Source organism: Electrophorus electricus, chromosome 11, assembly GCF_041902795.1.
Source record: "Electrophorus electricus isolate QZ-2024a chromosome 11, ASM4190279v1, whole genome shotgun sequence".
Classification (NCBI taxonomy): domain Eukaryota; kingdom Metazoa; phylum Chordata; class Actinopteri; order Gymnotiformes; family Gymnotidae; genus Electrophorus; species Electrophorus electricus.
The window spans coordinates 8,159,865-8,181,582 of record NC_137507.1 but is presented as its reverse complement, the minus strand read 5'-3'; the positions used below and the strand labels follow the sequence as shown (position 1 = coordinate 8,181,582).

Here is a 21,718-nt window from a genome sequence, read left to right as displayed (position 1 = left end):
CTGGGCTTACGGTACGCAGTCTGAACATGCATGCTGGTGTTATTTGGAATTACTTAAATAACGTATTTGTATTTACTGTGTATACAAACAGAGAACAATCTGTGTTTTAATTCCTTGAATAATGTGTGTTCATTAAAACCCTGTGATATCACAGTCCTCAAACCTAAGAGTAAATTACAACATTTACCTGTTCTGTTCTGATGAGGGATTTTATAAATGACAGATTGCTTTAATTAAGAGGTTTTAGTAGCACAGCTATTTAAACAGAAGAAGAAAAACCTTTGATGAAGGGAAAATCTCAAAAATCTGGTTGAAAGGGTTGGGGAGAGGGAGCAGAGCACAGTGACAGAAGAAAGGTGTGTGTGCGCAGAGCAAGACAGGCGAAAGGTGTGTGTGCGCAGAGCAAGACAGGCGAAAGGTGTGTGTGCACAGAGCAAGACAGGCGAAAGGTGTGTGATTATGTAGAGAGCAAGACAGGCGAAAGGTGTGTGATTATGTAGAGAGCAAGACAGGCGAAAAGTGTGTGTGCACAGAGCAAGACAGGCGAAAGGTGTGTGTGCGCAGAGCAAGACAGGCGAAAGGTGTGTGATTATGTAGAGAGCAAGACAGGCGAAAGGTGTGTGATTATGTAGAGAGCAAGACAGGCGAAAGGTGTGTGTGCGCAGAGCAAGACAGGCGAAAGGTGTGTGATTATGTAGAGAGCAAGACAGGCGAAAAGTGTGTGTCTATGTAGAGAGCAAGACAGGCGAAAGGTGTGTGATTATGTAGAGAGCAAGACAGGCGAAAAGTGTGTGTGCACAGAGCAAGACAGGCGAAAGGTGTGTGATTATGTAGAGAGCAAGACAGGCGAAAAGTGTGTGTGCACAGAGCAAGACAGGCGAAAGGTGTGTGATTATGTAGAGAGCAAGACAGGCGAAAGGTGTGTGTGCACAGAGCAAGACAGGCGAAAGGTGTGTGATTATGTAGAGAGCAAGACAGGCGAAAAGTGTGTGTGCGCAGAGCAAGACAGGCGAAAGGTGTGTGATTATGTAGAGAGCAAGACAGGCGAAAGGTGTGTGTGCGCAGAGCAAGACAGGCGAAAGGTGTGTGATTATGTAGAGAGCAAGACAGGCGAAAAGTGTGTGTCTATGTAGAGAGCAAGACAGGCGAAAGGTGTGTGATTATGTAGAGAGCAAGACAGGCGAAAAGTGTGTGTCTATGTAGAGAGCAAGACAGGCGAAGGGTGGTTGTCAGCACAGAGCAAGCCGGCGGGGAAAATATAATCAGCATGTCAAAATATGTGTACTGGTAAGAGCAGCATGACAAACAATGTAAGAGTCCATGTTTGAATACAGTGCAGTGATAACCATCACCCTGTAAATAACCCATGATCATCACCCTGTGAATCCAATCAGGCCATCAAGTTCACAGCACTGAACTCAGTGTCCAGTGAGTTGCTACGCCCATGGTGGTGTGGGAGGGGTGAAGTAAATGCTAGCACATGGTTGCCTGAACACCTGTCCTGTACACCCGTCCTGTACACCTGTCATGAATGCCTGTCTTAGTGTGTGGCAGGCTGAAAGCAGATATTGTGTTTCTGGTGGATGAGTCCTGGAGCATTGGCACAGACAACTTTGGGAAGCTGAAGGACTTCCTGTTTCGGATTGTGACATATTTTCCACTGATTGGACCGCAAGCCACACAGGTACGTGGATGTGATTATATTCCTGGAATATAACAGGCTTGAACATTTTGTTTGTGTACGTTAATGTAATACTGTGTTTAGTACATTCTGATCAAAACCTTGGGAGCCAGTTTCCCCAGCATAGATAAACCTAGTTCAAAGGAATCTTCAGTCACGCTTCCCAGTGACTGACTGACTCTACCCATGTCCAGAACCATGCTCTGGTCAGGCCATCAGGAATACAACATTGATGTCTGGATCTGGTGCAGTTTTTCTGTGGCACCAAGCACAGTAGTAGAAACCAACCTGGTTTGGAGCACGTGGATGGAATTGCTGCAGTGTCTCCACCCTGTTCCTATGTCTGAGTGTAGTTTCAAACCTTGGTGGTAATTTACTAGAAAACAAAAACAATTTAATTCATACCTAGGTTTCCATAAGCCTGTACGGTGAAGTCGTTGCTGGGAATCTAGAGGAAGCTGCAGCGTGAGTTTTGCAGTGTGTGTCGTGATAGCACTGTCTGTCTGCTCGGAACTCTCTGCTTACTTGTTTGGCTTATGGTCTCTTTTGCTCAGGTAGCTGTGGTGCACTATAGTGATCAGCCCAGAATAGAATTCAGCCTGAACACTCACAAGGACCGCGGCTCTGTGCTGAGAGCCCTAAGAGCGGTCCGCTATGGAGGAGGAAACACCAAAACAGGTGCACACATGCACGCACGCACACACAAATCCATACATAAGTCTATTTATATGGAGATGTTGTAAATCAAAAACACTATGTTGTTTGTATGTGTAGGTCGAGGGATCAGCTACGTTCTGAGGGAGCTGTTTCAGGAATCTCGGGGTATGAGGCAGAATGTTCCCCATGTGTTGGTGCTGGTGACAGACGGAAGAGCCCAGGATGATGTGGAACCGCCCTCCAGGATAGCACATATTCTGGGTCAGAACCTCTTACAGAACCACCTCCAGCACACATTCTGGGTCATAACCTCTTACAGAACCACCTCCAGGATAGCACACATTCTGGGTCAGAACCTCTAACAGAACCACCTCCAGGATAGTACACATTCTGGGTCAGAACCTCTAACAGAACCACCTCCAGGATAGCACACATTCTGGGTCAGAACCTCTTACAGAACCACCTCCAGGATAGTACACATTCTGGGTCAGAACCTCTAACAGAACCACCTCCAGGATAGTACACATTCTGGGTCAGAACCTCTAACAGAACCACCTCCAGGATAGTACACATTCTGGGTCAGAACCTCTTACAGAACCACCTCCAGGATAGCACACATTCTGGGTCAGAACCTCTAACAGAACCACCTCCAGGATAGTACACATTCTGGGTCAGAACCTCTAACAGAACCACCTCCAGGATAGTACACATTCTGGGTCAGAACCTCTAACAGAACCACCTCCAGGATAGCACACATTCTGGGTCAGAAGCCCTAACACAGCTTAGAGGCACATTTATTAGAGGCACATCCAGAGTCATAGTCGTCAGAGTAGTCCAGGGTCAGTTTACCAATACGCAGATTACAGGGATACATGATAAACAAATCAAAGCACACCAAGGCAAACAGAGGCTAGGAAATAACACACAGAGGTAAGGAAAACAAACGGTTAGGATAACACACAGGCTAACATAAACGAAAGCTTCAAAAACCAGACGGGCTTTCCAACACATCCATACATACATTCATTCAATGAACAGCCAAGACAAAGGGAACAAAAACCAGGTCTAAATACATGAACTAATCAACTCTAAAGCAGACACAGGTGAAAGTAATGCCAGGCGTGGAAAAACAGACAAGGGTGCAGAGAAAACAAAACTACGGAATGGAACTAAAATACACAAGATGGAAACCATGGAAGTGAGGAGGAACCAATCATCACATCAGATTTATGACAGAGCGCTTAAAATGATTGATCAATATAGTTATATAAGTTATCCATCTAGTTACTGAAATAGATTGGTCTGTATTCTGTAATACAGTGCAGTCCATAATTAACTGGACAGTGACACAATAGCCCAACAGAAACAATTTGCCTCGCCACTCCAAACACAGTGCATTCAAAGTTAAACAATGACTTTGCGCTTACAGCATAGGATGTCTGCTTTTATAAGACACTTTTTACATCCGTAAACCATATATGTGATTTACCTCTGTGACCCACATAGGAATTAGAGCCCTTTTAAATGTTGTAAAGCTGTTTGGGTCTTGTCTGATCCCATGACTGTACAGGCAATACAAAAGGAACTGCACGAAGCACTAATACTAACCGAAATTGAAGAGCTTTAAGGGAAAGTCTCAGATATCAAAAGTGGCTTCTGTATTTGTGCTTTAGGTGTCACTGTGTTGGTCATTGGTGTTGCACATGCTGACATCGAAGAGCTGAAGAAAATTGCCTCTCCCACAACGTACAAGAACATCTTCTACGCTGCTGACTTTAGCGACTTACCCACCATCGAGAGAGAGTTTATCAACAGCATCTGCAGTGAGGCATTACTCTCTGAGTTCAACAAGCAGAAAGAGGTGCCTGTAATTTTATATTTGCTACATTTTTACATATGTCATTTGATTATTATTTGCATATATTATTTACTGTATTATTGGAATAACTTGTGCATAAGTATGATTTTTCCCAGAATTCGATCATGACTTGTGTTAAGTAACTCTACAGTGCTCAGATAATAGATAGAGCAACTTTATATTCACTTTCCTACTTTACATTTTTATATTCATATTCTCAGTGTGTGTGCGGGCCCCCTTGTGTTATTGTGATTGAGGGTTCTGGCTGGACCTTAGAAGACTTGACATTCACAGTGGGAGCCGTCCGACAGATTTAACTCAGAACATCCAGCACGTTTGCACTAGCCTTGATATCTTGTGACAGAGGCTGACCGTGAACAGTAGGGGATCGGTCAGAGTTTTGGAGTTCTGCAGAAAGTTTGGGAAACCTCTTTGTATTTTATGAACTCCTGCGTGAGTAGCTCCTAACATGATCCGGTGTGTTCAGGCCAGCACTGCTACTGCAGCACAATTATTCTATCAGTTCTAGTTGTCAGATATTTACCAGTGTTCTTCTTCTTCTTCTTCTTCTTATTAGATACAATTATACTGCTCCTTTATACCCAAGGACACTTTACAAGAAACCCTAGGCTTTTACATCCAATTAACGCACACACACGTCGATGAGAAGAGGCAGCCAGTCACGCACAGCATACTCTGGATGGGGAACCACAGCCCCATGGGGGACTACATCAGGAGCAGGGAAGGGGAGTTTAACACCCAGGACAGCACGCCATCACTGGCCATGCAGGATACAGTCATACACTCACACTCCCTGCATTCTTACTTCCATAGCTCAGTAGTTTCCACATGTTCACAGTACTGGGAGTGTTCGGACTTCAATGAGCAAGAAGCACTGGTGCTCAAGACTTCCCACTGTTGTCTTATGTCCTCCTGTGGACATCCTTCGCTGATGGTGTCTTTTTTCCCACCATCTCATATACTCCCTTCATCTTTCTCAATGTGCACGTGTGTGTGTGTGTGTGTGTGTGTGTGTGTGTGTGTGTGTGTGTGTGTTTGTGTGTCTATTTTTTGCTTAAAGTCTGCCCAGCTGGACACACCCACAAGTGACCCGGAAGCTGTTTCCAAACCTGAGGGCCCCTGTCCAATCCAGTGCAAAGTATGTCTCTCGCCATCCACCAATATAATGTCCCAATTCAATGATCTGAAACTGACTTTTTTGTCTATTTTATGTTACAGGGTCAAAAAGGTGAAAAGGTTTGTGGCTGATTTTTCTTACTATTTCATACTTTTATTTTGTGTTCTTGTAATAGTGAAATGATATGTAGTGAAGTACCTTCTGCTCTGTGGCTCACAGGGGGATGGGTTCCAGCACGGTGGACTGGTATGCAGGACACTGGGAAGCTGTTGTGCAATCATTCACAACCGTTCAGTCATGAATGCACTTTTCTGTTCCTTCATTAGTTAAATTGCTTTAATTCGCTGTGAACTTCTTTTTAAATCTCGTTCTCAGCGCCCAAAGCTTGACTCTGCCCATTACGACATATTTGCCATAAAAAGCAAAGGCGAGAAAGGAGAAAGGGTGAGTACGCTCTTTCTCAGACTCATCCCACCTTTTATTCGGAAGGATTGTTTTTCTATTGTTTTCCTTGCAAAGTTGATCTATCCTATTAATTAGTGGATTTGTTCTGCAGGTTATATGTTGTTTAAGCAAATAACGGTTGTTATTGAAGTCAGAGTTGTTCTTTATCGGTGGCTCTGTTTGTGCCGCATGCTTCGTCCACTTCTGCACTGCCTCTGTTCAAGAAGGAGGGACATGAATACAGTCGTATTAAAAATGACTGACTGCTGCAATATGAACATGAATTGGCAGCTCCAGTTACGAGCTGCTGGATCTTGTATTTGTATATTTACACTTTATACAGTAATTTTAAATAAATGTACACTTTGTACAATAAATGTACACTTTATACAGATGTAAATCTCTAGATATAAATAAACATTTTATTACAAGGTTCAAAATGCGGGAAATGTTAATATGATTTGTCATATATAAAATATAAAATATTGCGGAACACAGGATTGAAGCATGTTCTGTGACATATTTACATGTTTATGTTTAAAGTGCGAGCGTCATGATAGTCCATGTCCAGTTGTACTTTTGCATACAAATATAACTCATGACTCATGACACAGTTTCCCTATCTATGCTTAAAGGTAGTCTATCAAAAATGTTTATTTTTTACCCCATTTTATTTTAAAGTATGCAGTTGTGATTCATAGCACTTTGTTGGTTTCTCAGCACAAATGTAGAATTCTATTTTGCCTGTGTGTGTTACTTGGGTGGAGAGTATTGTCTGTTTTGCCTGTGTATTTGAAGTTCTCACACAGCTGTTTTCTTCAGTAGCTACACTCTTAGTGGCATTAATTCCCACATGAAAAGTTGTTCACTGTTGTCTGAGGGTTTGTGTGTGTGTGTGTGTGTGTGTGTGTGTGTGGTGTAGAATGTATGATACATTATCCTGGATCATGTGTAATGTATTTGAACCTTGTTTTATATTTTCCACATATCAACAATAAAACGTTTTTATTCTGAAGGCCGTTGTGTACTGTAGGTTGGGCACATGCTAAACTTCGACATAAAGGAATACATAAATAAATGCGCTGTGTCTGTTTGGACCAGTCCTGTTTTTGTTTGCGCCTGTAATAAAATTCCCAATGCCATTTCTTCAGGGTCTTCCCGGGATAGATGGCATTCCAGGATTACCAGGCCGGCCAGGTCGCACCGGCCCCCCTGGGTCTGCTGGAACAAGGGTAAAGAAATAGCCAAAATCTTGTTTTACTCCTACTGTAATCTTCTGTAATAATGTTCTGACATGGTATAATTGTGTAACACAGGGCCCTCCTGGTGTTCCGGGGGATATGGTGAGTGTCTCAAATCAACACTTTCATTTATCCTTTCAAATAAATGTTATTCATTGTGGTATTTTAAGTACAAAACAAAACATAATACCTAGAAGTGTTCATAGTTTAATTTGTTGACACCTGAATAGCCAGTTACCAGTGGCCAGAATCCAGTAGCCAGAATTCAGTTTATTGGGAAATGCAGGTGCCTATTATACATAGGAAATGAATAAATTAGCTTAGTCAAAAGCAGAATATTTCATGTTTGTTCAAACTAATTTAAACAAATATGCTATCCAATTGATGCATATACATTGTTTTGTTTTTATGATTGTTATTTAAACATACATTGTTATTATGATTGTTATTTAGGGGTCTCCTGGCATTCCTGGACAAAAAGGGCAGCGAGGGGAAAGAGTGAGTCACAACCTAAACCTGACTGACCTCATGACTGAAGAACTGACTGTACCTCACCACTGGAGAACTGACTGTACCTCACCACTGAAGAACTGACTGTACCTCACCACTGAAGAACTGACTGGACCTCACCACTGGAGAACTGACTGTACCTCACCACTGAAGAACTGACTGTACCTCACTACTAAACAAATGATTGTACCTCACCACTGAATAAAACCCAGCTGTACCTCACCAGTAAAGAAGAACTAACTGTACCTCACCACTGAATAAAATCTGACTGTACCTCGCCACTGAAGAACTGACTGTACCTCATCATTGAAGAACTGACTGTACCTCGCCACTGAATAAAACCCAACTGTACCTCACCATTGAAGAAGAACTGACTGTACCTCACCAATGAATAAAACCTGACTGTACCTTGCCACTGGATAAACCTGGCTGTACCTTGCCACTGGATAAACCTGACTATACCTTGGCCCTGAATAAAATCTGACTGTTCTTCACCACTAAAAATAGCTTTAGTTTGCAATAAAAAAACCTGGTTGTACACCACTGGTGAATTCTTGTAGCTGGCCATTCAAATTGAGAAGTATTGAGAATACATTTACCTGAAGAATGAAGAAAGTTTGAACACTGAATTAAGAAAACAAAACATTTCTTAACAGCATAACAGTTAGTTCTGCTCCATGAGAACTTATAGTAGCTGAAAGCATTTTGTGCTTTTTAGGGAGAGCCTGGATATGTAATCGGAGGTATGGAAGTGGCTCCAGGACGTAAAGGAGAACCAGGATATTCTGTAGGTCTGCCTGTTGTAGACTATGTCAACCAGTTTCTACAACTTAAGCATTCAGTTATACATTTTTATTGCATATGCATTTCTCTGTGATCATCTGAATAGCCTCATCCAGCCTACATTTAGCAGTTTTGTAGCGTAATATCTTATTTCGGTTTGCCAGGGTCCACAGGGGGTTCCAGGTGTACCAGGTGCGTCAGGGCCTCCCGGTCTTCCTGGCCAGCCTGGATCATCTGGCCTTCCAGGTGTTTCTGTGAAGGTAATGAACATCATAACTAGTAAAGATGACTTAAAGCATGAAAGACATGTATGAGAAATGTATTATACTTCATCTCCAACTATGCCTTTGGCTTCCCAAAGCTACTTAAAAGAAGGTCATGGCAGTAACTCAAAAGCCCACAATCAAAATACATTTAGTCATATTTAGCATTATCCGGCACCTGCGTGAACACAACAGATCACAATATCCATTTTACATTTAGAGCATTTGGCAGACACTCCTTTCTAGAGCAACATACATATTTATCAGTGTTGACAGGATGTGCACTCCCATCTTGGCACCTTGTTCTCTCTGGTGTGCTGTCAAGTATTCTGTCTCATGATCGCTAACGATTCTGTTAGGTGTTGCTTTGTCTTTAATTGAGTATAAAGTCTGAAAGTAGGACAATACAGTGTGGTATTACTGACCTAAGTATAAAAATTCTCATTTCAAATAAATTTCAACAGACGAGGGTCAATTGTAACTATATAAGTATAAGTATCATAGGTACAGTTAAGAGAAGAAATGTGTTAATACATTAAACAGTGAAGGTAAATCTTTAAGACAAATTTTGAGGCCATGGCAAGTGTCTGCAACTGCTGTGGCAAGCTAAGTGGCTAATTCTTTAGCAACATAACCTGAAGCACACATCAAATTCATGCAAGACACAGTATATCTGCAGGAAACAAGTCTATTATGAAAGAACAGTTTCCAAGTGTTCTTAAACTTTCAGCTGCCTCTGTACTTTCTGTTTTTGTGGACTAATTAAATTGGCTATTTGAAGATTAAAGTGCTTAAGAAATGTGTGCACGTTATTCTTTTTTACAGGGTGAAATTGGACAACCTGGTCCTAGAGTGAGTGTGTTTTATCCAACATTTTATGATGTCACCATTTTGTTGAAGTGATTTATCTCTCTTCAATTGGTTGTTAATTCTGTGACTTTTCTAGGGTCCACGTGGGAAACCAGGACCCAAGGGAGACAAAGGAGCAAACGGAACAAATGTTAGTCCTGACACCCACGCTTAGATGTTAAGAGCTCGGTCATAGTCATAGCCCATGCAACGTTGACCCCTGCAGTCTTTAACTCATTAACTTTGGTTGTAGCAACTCTGAAGCTTTGTGCTGAGGGTTATGGCAGTGAAACATCCTCACTGAGTAATTGATGGTCAGGACTGAAAGATGGAGGATTTGTAGTTTGGTAGGGGTCACGCTGTCCTTCTCGCTGTATGACGTATCCATCAGTCATCCACACAGACTCAGAGAAAGGCAAGCTGACAGTGCTGTCCTTGAAGCTATGCTTTTTTCCCCCCTCATAATGTATCACTCTGCTTTGCATGATAAGGGTCAGGCAGGCCTCCCAGGACCAATAGGAGTGGACGGAATCCCTGGACTTCCTGGTCAGAAAGGAGAAAAAGTGGGTGCCGCATTTGAAAAAGAATAATTCTAATGACATAAAATAACTAATAACATAGACTAACTCTAATGAAATATAATAATTTAATGAAATAGAATAATTCTAATGACATAAAATAACTAATAGCAGACTAACTCTAATGAAATAGAATACTTTAAAGAAATAGAATAATTCTAATGACAAAATAACTAATAACATAGACTAACTCTAATGAAATAGAATACTTTAATGAAATAGAATAATTCTAATGACATAGAATAACTCTAATGAAATTGTATAATTTTAATGAAATAACTCTACTGAAACAAACCTGGACTTCTCGCATGCAGACAAGCAGCACTTGCCTTTGAACCACATTAAAGCAGCTCCTTTTCTTCCTCAATAAGGGCAGAATGATGTCATTTATGGTTCAAGGCAGAAAGTCAGTGTGATATTCTGAGTCAGTTTCCTGGCTACAGTGAAACTAAATTCCCATACTGGGATTATTCTTTGCTACTACACAGGGAGAAGAGTGTGTGGGAATTCCGGGTGTTCAAGGGCCACGTGGACCTCCTGGAGATAAGGTACTTACTATTTATTACAGGTGCAAGCATATTTATTTCACAAATTTCTCTTCAGCCTTTGTATTTTATATCTTTGTACTTTCCTCTTTTTTTTTAAGAAGTAGCATTTTAATCTGATAGCTTTTGTGCTATTAAAAAATTCTTTAAATAGGCTAGTAAAGAATTGTTGAATTCTTGCTAGTAATGACCTTTTCCTGTTTCAGGGAGATGTAGGACCAGCAGGGCCTGTGGGTCCAAAGGTACTCAGCGGTCTGTCAAATCGATGCCATCTCTTGGTGCTGACTCATCGGTGAAGAGTAGCACGTAACTGAAGTCACATGTTTCTCCTGCATTCACAGGGGGCGTACGGAGTCCAAGGAGCGGCAGGCACCATCGGGCCCAGGGTACGGTGGCGGAGCCTGTGGTAGTATACACACTCACCATCCACTTTATTGGGACTATTTATTCATTAGAATCATGGTTAGAGACTGTGGCCCGCCCACTGCCACATACAGTGCGTGTTAACCTTCCCCTAGAAACAGGTAGCATTTGGCTGGATATTTTTGGACACCAGAGTAGCAGTGACACTGAAGTGTGTAAAAACTCCACCATCACCGCTGGGCCGGATACACTCACATCAGCACAACACCCACACCCATGTCAGCACCTCTGCTCTGTTTGCAATGGCACATCACTAAAATAACAGCTGGTCGATAGCTGATTAATGTCGTATACAATGGCTGGCAAGCTCTGCATGGAAGCAGACCGGATGCAGTTTGTATTTGGCCACCTGTAATAAAGCATTCCTAACATATATAAAACATAAGGCACCAAATAAAGAGGCTTGTGTGTGTAGGAGCACACACACCATTTCTAATGAAGGTAACACCAGCTGGGGTGTCACTGAGTATTGGTTGCAGTGTTTGATGAGTTTACATATGCGCATTCTCACCCAAGACCTTTGTCTGTGCTTAGGGAAAAAAAGGTTTGAAGGGAGAACACGGAGACAAGGTAAGAGTGTACCCACCTCAGGGACCCAAACAGTTCTCCCCCTCAGTTACCGTTATCTTCTTCTAAAGACATGAAAAGGTGTTAGTAGACTCTGATCATCATTAGCACCCACTGTTTTTCCGCTAGTCACCTGTCCTGTGTATTTAGGCTGAAATCATTATGGATTGATGTGTATTAGAGATGTGAACTGAATTCAGGGGGTCCTTTAAAGGACACCTCTGCTCAGTCAACGGAGAAGGACGTTGATGGAGCAAATTTCATTTTTCTTTTCTGTTTTTCGCTTTAATGAACTCATATTTCCAAAGAATTTAAGAAAAATAGGGCAAAACATATCAGAAATTAAACATTGTTTTGTGCAACAGAGACTATTTTGGAAACCCCATTAATTTGTTTGATTGACAAAAACAACCTATAGACGCAGCAGACCTTATGGATATAGCAGCAAAGCACCGATGACAGAATGACAACACGACTTTGTTAGCAAGCTAAGAATGAGATGATGTAAGCCAGTCTTCCTTTTTTTTGAGAATGAACTGAGGTATGTTCATCTGTTTTGTATGTGACACACGCTCATTTTCAGCATTCAGAATAGGTATTAGATAAGTAACGATAAATTAATACATGGAAGAGAATTTCTTGGTGTGACACTGACTATTTATCGTTATTGACAATATAATGTGGCCTGTTTGACAGCCCTGCTCTACCTAACTGCTTAGAGAACACCAAATTGTGCACATGAAAAAATCATTTTGAACTGATGGGTGTTAGCGTACATCATCATCAAAGAAGAGTGCTTTACACTGTGTGTGGAAATGGTCAGACATGGACATTTAAGTTCTTGCCTGTAGCATAAGGTCTTGGTCAAATTGTGTACTCTTCTTGTCTAGGCTGTCTTTAATGGAAAAGCTTTGCATGGTGTTTGGATTCACTCTCGTGATGGCCAAAGGTCATTCAGATCAACAGGGCCTCACAATAATGAATAAATTCAATTTTCTTTAAAGAACTAGTTTTGCTTTTCGTGTTATGCAAATTTTTCAGCTAAACTGGTTAAATTTGCGTTTGTATCCCAGGGTGATCGTGGGGAGGCGGGGTCTATGGGACCTCAGGGACTGGCGGTAAGTGAAGACGCTCTGCGATTTTTCTCATCTCTCCCTGCAGTGCACCTTCATGTCAACGTACCGCTGAGAAAATATCCTCCAAACTCGCAACCTTTCAACTGCATGAGCTGGAGGGCATAACCACACAGGACACCTCTAAATGCATACATTTCTTGGAATAGTACGATACAGGCACAGCTAATGTTCTGGACCCAAACACCTCAGCTGGAGGTTGTGCACCATGTTGTCGATGGTGCCAAGCATAAACATGGACTGCAGATCTATAGAACAAATGGCTCGAAATAAGGCAGACTTATGCAGAAGGGACAGATTGGTTCAGGGTGTTCCCATCCTGAGATCTGTGCTTCAGTCTTCTAATTATACTGGGGAATATAACCATCTAAGGCCCAAGGCACCAGAAAGCCAAATTACAAAATGTCTTTGTATGAGAACACAGTGTCTTACAAGCATATTGCCACTCATAAGTTGTATTATAATTCTATAATTGAAGAAAAAATATACAGTGTTAAAGGCTAGTTGATTTTAACACCCTGGTGAAGGCTAAAACCCATGAAAGGCTGAAAAGAGTCAGATGTTCGACAGGGTGGGTTAGCTGGACCTGCTGGAGGCCCACCAGAAACAGCCCCTGAAACTGGGCTGCAGTTCACCAAGTCTCTCTCTCTCTCTCTCTCTCACACACACACACACACACACACACACACACACACACACACACACACACACGCATGCACACAGATTCACATGTGCATACACACAAGTAGAAGCCATGATAACAAAGAAACAGAACAGTGTGTATATGATGGGAACATGAACGACTTCACAAGGGCAGGCCGAAACCAGCAGGCGTTTATAGCAGGGTAGATTTAATGTAATGTGCCGCAGGTGTTGACTGTATTCAGAGAAACCTGAATGCTTGGAAGACACGCTCGAGACACCCAGTAATGGACTTCTCCATTACTTCGGTCGCCCCTTCTAACATCTAAAGAGGAGTCCTGGCCTCCCCGTTGTTATTTTTGCTATACAGCAGTAGGAACTAGCGCACCCGGGGGAAATTATCAAAGCTGATTAGTGAAAGAACACTTCCTCCGCACAGCTCTCTGGTCGGCCATGGATTTGAGCCCAGTGGTTCAGGACCGAAGTCTCCAGAGTATTCCTCAACTCTGATGACTGAAAAGAAAGACATGTGCATGGAGAATTATCCTGATTAACAAGTGTGACACTCTGAGGATGTGTGTATGACCCATGATTGGTGTGATGAGTTATTTATTTTGCCAGTGTAACTTTACTGATGGGAGTCTATGCCAGAGCTGCACTTCCAGTTGCGTCAGTGTACTTCATGAAGTGAAAATCATGCCTGGATTGGTTAGCTAATGGGTCTCAAATGATTATATTAATCACTACACCTCCACAATGTCTGTCATAATAGGTCCTGGGAGCCAGGAATGGCAGGAAAGGCAAGCTGCACTACACCTCCTGAAGTCATCTGCAGTTATGGAATACCAATTCAATAAGACATCTCGCTGTTTTGTTTTTGTTAAACATAGGGCTTCCCAGGAGCTGCGGGGCCGAAGGGTGAGGAGGTGAATGTCATCTTTATTTTAGGAGACTGTGTGTGTGGGTGTGTGTATCCGCGTGCGTGTGTGCGCGTGTGTACGCGTGCCTGTGTGCGTGTGTGTGCGCGCGTGTGTGCGCGTGTGTACGCGTGCCTGTGTACGTGCGTGTGTGTACGCGTGCCTGTGTATGTGTGTGTGTGTGTGTGTGTGTGTGTGTGTGTGCATGTGTGCGTGTGTGTACACGTGCCTGTGTGTTTGTGTGTGTGTGTGCACGTGTGTATGTGTGCCTGTGTACGTGTGTGTGTGTGCGTGCGTGTGTGCGTGCGTGCGTGTACGCGTGCCTGTGTGCGCGCGTGTGTGTGTGTGTGTGTGTGTGTGTGTGCGCGTGTGTACACGTGCCTGTGTGCGTTATTGAATGATTGAATGATTGAATGAATGAATGAATGAATGAATGAATTAATTAATTAATTAATATGTGTGTGTGTGTGTGCTTGTGAATGTGTGTAAGTAAGAGAGTGTTTATGTACATCCTATTAGGAATGTACAGTACAATATATCTGTAGAAAATGTTTATGTGTCATATTACAACCACAAAACACAGAAATTATTGCAAATAGTAAAGATATGCTCAGGTATTGGGGCACTGAAAGGAATCATTGCTAGTTCTAATATCACATTGTTCCTAATGTCATATTTGTGACATTTACACAGTCTGACAATGTTAGAATCAGTCAAATTTCTGCATAATATTACATTATATTAATTACAATGTTACATCTTATAGCTGTAATGTGGAGCGATTAGGAGGCAGACAAATTGGCTGGGAAGAACGAAATTTATTATTAAGCGCAAATCCAAAGTCAGGGTCATAAGGTCCAGGGTCAAAGAGCCAACACAAAGAGTTACACAAAAATACACTGAAACAGAGATAACAGAATACACCAAATAACAAGACTTACACAAGCAGAGGTACAAACAAACAACTGTGAGTAGCAGACACGATAGAGGCTATAGGATAACACAGGCAACACAAAAATGATAACAAAGTCTTGGTACATGCAATGACCAGCCACAAGTCTGAACAAACACAAGGTATATGTACACAGATACAAACACAAGGTATATGTACACAGATACAAACACAGGGTATATGTACACAGGTACAAACACAGTGCATATGTACACAGATACAAACACAGTGTATATGTACACAGATACAAACACAGGGTATATGTTCACAGGTACAAACACAGGTTATATGTACACAAATACAAACACAGGGTATATGTTCACAGGTACAACACAGGTTATATGTACACAAATACAAACACAGGGTATATGTTCACAGGTATAAACACAGGTTATAAGTACACAAATACAAACACAGGGTATATGTTCACAGGTACAAACACAGGTTATATGTACACAGATACAGACACAGTGTATATGTACACAGATACAAACACAGTGTATATGTACGCAGATACAAACACAGGTTATATGTACACAGATACAGACACAGTGTATATGTACACAGATACAAACACAGTGTATATGTACACAGATACAAACACAGTGTATATGTACACAGATACAAACACAGTGTATATGTACACAGATACAAACACAGTGTATATGTACGCAGGTACAAACACTGTGTATATGTACACAGATACAAACACAGTAGCAGGGACATATCTGTGGACGCTGTGAAATGACCTGGACTTCTGTTTGAACGGCACCTAACATGATCTTTTCAACGCTAAAGATGGAATGTTTTACAAGGCCATTGACAGACATGTGAAGTCTTGCATTTGGTAACTGGTGTTACCTCCTTTACTGGCAAAAGCTACAAGCAAACAATTGCTAATCAGTCCAGCACATGACTAAGGAGGACCTTAAGGGACAAGGCTATATTTAATGTATGTAATTTTCCTCTGTTGTGAGCCGCTCGGTTGTTTATTGACTCCTATGTTTCATATTGCTGTCATGCTGCATCACCAACCTCTTTGGTAATAAAACTTTATTTTTCCTTTTCTTTTTTTCTTTATTTACCAATATCAACTTAAAATGTGATCCGATCTTCTAGGAGCCATTCATGCAGAAATCCAGACAAGTCATACGGGTTCACGACCTTTTAACTGGGTTAGTTGGTTGTGTTCTTCTGCCCATTCTTCCTTTAAGACTTGCTCTGTTTTTGCAGGGACAGCGTGGAGCCCCAGGAGACCCTGCTAAAGGGGTAGACGTTGTAAAATGACTTCCTCACTCATAGACCTCACATTTTCACATTAGCAGGAATTTATCATTTTCTTGTTTAACACAGATACTTGGGCCCCCTGGGAAGAAAGGCACAAGGGTAAGACAAATTGTTTCTTGTTGTTTTGCTTTTTTTAATGTGCCATACGGTAACGGATGTAAAATGGATGTGAATGAGCTTTCTGAACCGCGTGTCATCCGTGTTTGGCTCCCCCCCCCCCCCCCCACGCACTGCGTTGGGTCTTGTCTGAACATAAGAATGAAGTTTGACAGCGAGTCCTCCAACGGGACCCTTGCATTCACAGCGATAAAAGCACACAGTGTAGGTCCGTCTGATAACTCCCGTGCTTTTAATTAGTGGAGAGAGCACTGACGTGAAACCTCACGCTCCCCAAGGCCTACATATGAACACGATTCTTGGATGAAGCCTCTCGGTTCACTGCAGGAGTCCAGCAGAACACATGGTGATGTTAAAAGTGAGCCTAAGCAATAGTGGATCAGGGCTCTACAGTACACCAGTCACTAGAGAATCTTTCTAATCTACTTAGGTGCCTTACCAGCTGTGATGAACGAGTCCTAGTTTGCATTTGTAACGGCCGCTGAATCTTTCATCTTATAGGGAGATATTGGAGCGGTTGGACCTCCTGGGTCTCAGGGAGTTAAAGGAGACCAGGGGGTTAAAGGTGAAAAGGTAAACCTGGATTTGCATATATGCAAATGTGTATCTGAATGATTAATTGAGGAATGATGGGACCTGATTCAGTGTCTGTGTGGTCTCTGAAGGGCAGCCCTGGCTTTGGCATCCCCGGTCAGCCGGGCCCCAAGGGTGAGAGCGGTGAAAGGGTAAGATAAGAGAATCAAAACCAGATGAGCAGACTGAAGTGTTCTGAGCTGGGTTCCCAAAAGCTTTGTAAAGCAAAGATCATCTCTAAAAGCTAGAGTGAGCATTACCCTAAATGCTCCCTCTCTCTCTCTTTCATTTAAGATGATCTAAAAAATACAATGATTTTGGGAAACGGGGCTTGGTGATTCATTCTTTCCTGCGGTTTCATGTGTTTGTACACAGGCTAATGTTTCCTGTGTTTTCATATGTTTGTACACAGCTTAATGTTTCCTGTTTTCATATGTTTGTACACAGGCTAATGTTTCCTGTGTTTTCATGTGTTTGTACACAGGCTAATGTTTCCTGTGTTTTCATGTGTTTGTACACAGGCTAATGTTTCCTGTGTTTTCATATGTTTGTACACAGGCTAATGTTTCCTGTGTTTTCATGTGTTTGTACACAGCTTAATGTTTCCTGTGTTTTCATATGTTTGTACACAGGCTAATGTTTCCTGTGTTTTCATGTGTTTGTACACAGGCTAATGTTTCCTGTGTTTTCATGTGTTTGTACACAGGCTAATGTTTCCTGTGTTTTCATATGTTTGTACACAGGCTAATGTTTCCTGTGTTTTCATGTGTTTGTACACAGCTTAATGTTTCCTGTGTTTTCATATGTTTGTACACAGCTTAATGTTTCCTGTGTTTTCATGTGTTTGTACACAGGTTAATGTTTCCTATGTTTTCATGTTTTTGTACACTGGCTAATGTTTCCTGTGTTTCCAATGTTTTCGTGTGTTTGTACACAGGGTAATGTCGGATTGTCAGGGAAACCGGGTTCTAAAGTAAGCTCACTCCCTAAATAGTGTTTTGTGTCTGATATGAGTGATGCTTCATCATTTCCAAGCAGTGGACTTATAGCACAGGTTCACAGACACTGCCCTTTTCTGTGCTTGTCTTTAGGGCAGTGATGGCTTTAAGGGAGAGAAAGGTGACACAGCTCTCACCGGCAACCCAGGAGTGCCAGGACTAAGAGGTAAAGATGTAAGTAAAGCACGGAAGAGGTGTGTGCAGGTGTGTGCAGGTGTGTGCTGGTGTGTGCAGTTCCTGCTCAGTCCATCATCTTAAGGGGAGGGATTTACCCTTTTTAATCAAAACATAACTTTTGGATTTTTTAAACATGATTTATATTAATCCATGACAGTGAAATTAGAAGGTTTTTTTAAATATAAATTACTAGTGTTTCTCTTGTACTGAATTGTACACTGACATTCAATGACTTTAAATAAGTAGTTGGACTGAGTAGCTGATAAAACACTCATCATCATTGGGTACATTTATATGGCGCCTTTCACAAACTCAGGGATACTTTACAGACAGATATCAACAGATATCAGCTTTCATTCACATACACCGATGAGAAGTGGCAGCAAATTTGCACACAGCGTACTCTTAATCAGAGACCACAGCCCCTGGAGGACTGACCCCGGGTGCAGCGGAAGGGGAGGAGGACAGACCAGGACAAAGCACCAACCATCACTGGACATACGCACACGGAGCACCAACCATCACTGGACGTACACACACGGAGCACCAACCATCACTGGACATACGCACACGGAGCACCAACCATCACTGGACGTACACACACGGAGCACCAACCATCACTGGACATACGCACACGGAGCACCAACCGTCACTGGACGTACGCACACGGAGCACCAACCGTCACTGGACGTACACACACGGAGCACCAACCATCACTGGACATACGCACACGGAGCACCAACCATCACTGGACGTACACACACGGAGCACCAACCATCACTGGACATACGCACACGGAGCACCAACCATCACTGGACGTACACACACGGAGCACCAACCATCACTGGACATACGCACACGGAGCACCAACCGTCACTGGACGTACACACACGGAGCACCAACCGTCACTGGACGTACACACACGGAGCACCAACCGTCACTGGACGTACGCACACGGAGCACCAACCGTCACTGGACGTACGCACACGGAGCACCAACCGTCACTGGACGTACGCACACGGAGCACCAACCGTCACTGGACGTACGCACACGGAGCACCAACCGTCACTGGACGTACGCACACGGAGCACCAACCGTCACTGGACGTACGCACACGGAGCACCAACCGTCACTGGACGTACAAACAGAGCACCAACTGTCACTGGACATACACACGGAGCACCAACTGTCACTGGACGTACACACAGAGCACCAACCATCACTGGACATACACACGGAGCACCAGCCATCACTGAACGTACATATGGTGCACCAACAATCACTGGACATACATGCACACATTCACACATATATTTTGGACTATGGGAGGAAACCACAGACCCCAGAGGAGACTCAGACACAGGGAGAACATGGAAACTCCACCCAGATAGGGACTCGCACCCAAGACCCGAGTGCTGAGATAGAAACGTGCTAACCACCATGCCACCGTTAAAACAGGAGGTTAAAATCATGTCTAACTTGTTTTTTCTTTTCCAACCTGAACCATAAAAACATGAGCCAAAAAACTCAAAAGCGCCAAACCACTGTGCCTTCCCAAGGTGAAAAGCAATCAATCCCATTTAAAGAGAAATGGATTATATTGTTCAAGCACGTTCTCTAACGCAGCAAATCATTTTAAATTCAGGTCTTGTGATGAGAAAATAAATGTGTTTCATTTTATTGCTCGAAGCCAGTTTTTTGGCATCTTTAGTAAGCAGGGTAGTTTGTTAAGTGCAGTTGGACCGATGGTGTATTTTGGTCGACCTCTTACTATATTGGAAAATTACTGCATTTGGAGAAAACAGAGAAGATAAATTTTGCTGAAGTTTTGTGCTTTAATCCATTTCAGGGTTTGCCAGGATCAAAAGGAGAACCAGGAGCTAGGGTGAGAGAAGACACCAAGATCAAAGATAACACACACAAACACACACACACACACACAGACACACACACACACACACACACACACACACACACACAGGTACTAGGGTGAGAGAAGACATCAAGATATCAAAGATAGCACACACACACACACACACACACACACACACACACTCATCCATATGTAAGTATTCAGCCACTTATATGCACCTAATTTCCATTTGAAATAAGTCATATACACACACTTGTACCTGACTCACTACCTGTTTGTGGCGGATTATTTTCCACAGGGAGAACCAGGTTCTACAGGAGATCCTGGGGAGAGAGGGATCAGGGTAATGTCTCCTCTCTGGCGTTCTCTCCCTCTAAAACCTTACCTCCTGTCTGAAAAAAATCTTTCATCAATACTAAGGGAAACGAATTTCCCTTATAGTATATTATCCTCTCTCACCAAAGAGATAAAGTCTGTGCCATCTCATTAATTTGACACTCTTTTTTAACAACAGGGCCCTCTTGGTCTCCCTGGACGACCAGGAGACCCTGGTGAGAAAGGAAACCCTGGTCAGACTGGGTTATTGGTGAGCCTCTGCGTTGGTCAATACCAGTTTGGTGTTGGATGTTATTTTTTAAATAGGAGTATTTTTTAAGTGGTAAAATAAAGCTTCTTTTTTGCTATATGTAACATAAGTGTATTTATGCCATTGTGCATGTGAGACTCTACTGAGTCAGTACTCAGTAGTCTACAACTATTGTGGATGAATGATGATCTTGTGATGTGAGACTCCACTGAGTCAGTAGTCTACTTTACAGCTATTGTGGATAAATTATGATCTTGTGATGTGAGACTCCACTGAGTCAGTAGTCTACTTTACAGCTATTGTGGATGAATGATGATCTGGTGATGTGAGACTCCACTGAGTCAGTAGTCTACTTTACAGCTATTGTGGATGAATGATGATCTGGTGATGTGAGACTCTACTTAGTCAGTAGTCTACTTTACAGCTATTGTGGATGAATGATGATCTGGTGATGTGAGACTCCACTGAGTCAGTAGTCTACTTTACAGCTATTGTGGATGAATGATGATCTGGTGATGTGAGACTCTACTTAGTCAGTAGTCTACTTTACAGCTATTGTGGATGAATGATGTTCTGGTCTTTTCCTTGTTTCGCAGGGTTCTGATGGACCAAAGGGAGAGAAAGGGGAACCTGTAGGTTCTGCACATATTATTACTGCTGGGGGTAGTTGTGCCTGGGTGGTAGTCGTGCCTGGGGTAGTTGTGCCTGGGGTAGTTGTGCCTGGGGGTAGTTGTAGTTTGTGTTCTGAGCCAAAATTAAAGTCATACATCTCCCAGCTACTCCAGTGCATAAATCTCTCCTCTACCTAATAAGACACCAGATGTTTATTAGAATCAATAATTGTAATGGACTTTGAATTCATATCAGTGATATGTTATGAAACAGTTTAATTGCATTTTAAATGAAAGGAGGAGAGATTGTTATTT

The 21,718-nt window shown here is 42.4% G+C and overlaps 1 protein-coding gene across 11 annotated transcripts in view; it reads left to right on the top strand.

Annotated features, from left to right (window-relative positions):
- col7a1l (collagen type VII alpha 1-like) overlaps positions 1–21,718 on the top strand; it is a 69,695-nt gene that overhangs the window by 19,737 nt on the left and 28,240 nt on the right. For 10 of the 11 annotated variants that reach the window (XM_081722908.1, XM_081722904.1, XM_081722909.1 and 7 more), the window contains exons 21-52: positions 1,545–1,684; positions 2,236–2,359; positions 2,456–2,599; positions 4,012–4,199; positions 5,278–5,355; positions 5,436–5,453; positions 5,554–5,580; positions 5,710–5,778; positions 6,930–7,010; positions 7,095–7,121; positions 7,473–7,517; positions 8,248–8,316; positions 8,477–8,572; positions 9,401–9,427; positions 9,522–9,575; positions 9,916–9,987; positions 10,491–10,550; positions 10,754–10,789; positions 10,889–10,933; positions 11,505–11,540; positions 12,611–12,655; positions 14,203–14,238; positions 16,415–16,450; positions 16,535–16,567; positions 17,087–17,158; positions 17,251–17,310; positions 18,096–18,131; positions 18,250–18,330; positions 20,183–20,218; positions 20,505–20,549; positions 20,721–20,792; positions 21,389–21,424. In XM_081722908.1, the coding sequence (XP_081579034.1) occupies positions 1,545–1,684; positions 2,236–2,359; positions 2,456–2,599; positions 4,012–4,199; positions 5,278–5,355; positions 5,436–5,453; positions 5,554–5,580; positions 5,710–5,778; positions 6,930–7,010; positions 7,095–7,121; positions 7,473–7,517; positions 8,248–8,316; positions 8,477–8,572; positions 9,401–9,427; positions 9,522–9,575; positions 9,916–9,987; positions 10,491–10,550; positions 10,754–10,789; positions 10,889–10,933; positions 11,505–11,540; positions 12,611–12,655; positions 14,203–14,238; positions 16,415–16,450; positions 16,535–16,567; positions 17,087–17,158; positions 17,251–17,310; positions 18,096–18,131; positions 18,250–18,330; positions 20,183–20,218; positions 20,505–20,549; positions 20,721–20,792; positions 21,389–21,424 (2,024 nt within the window). The remainder of the gene's footprint in view (positions 1–1,544; positions 1,685–2,235; positions 2,360–2,455; positions 2,600–4,011; positions 4,200–5,277; positions 5,356–5,435; positions 5,454–5,553; positions 5,581–5,709; positions 5,779–6,929; positions 7,011–7,094; positions 7,122–7,472; positions 7,518–8,247; positions 8,317–8,476; positions 8,573–9,400; positions 9,428–9,521; positions 9,576–9,915; positions 9,988–10,490; positions 10,551–10,753; positions 10,790–10,888; positions 10,934–11,504; positions 11,541–12,610; positions 12,656–14,202; positions 14,239–16,414; positions 16,451–16,534; positions 16,568–17,086; positions 17,159–17,250; positions 17,311–18,095; positions 18,132–18,249; positions 18,331–20,182; positions 20,219–20,504; positions 20,550–20,720; positions 20,793–21,388; positions 21,425–21,718) is intronic. The other variant, XM_081722910.1, reaches the window with a different exon arrangement.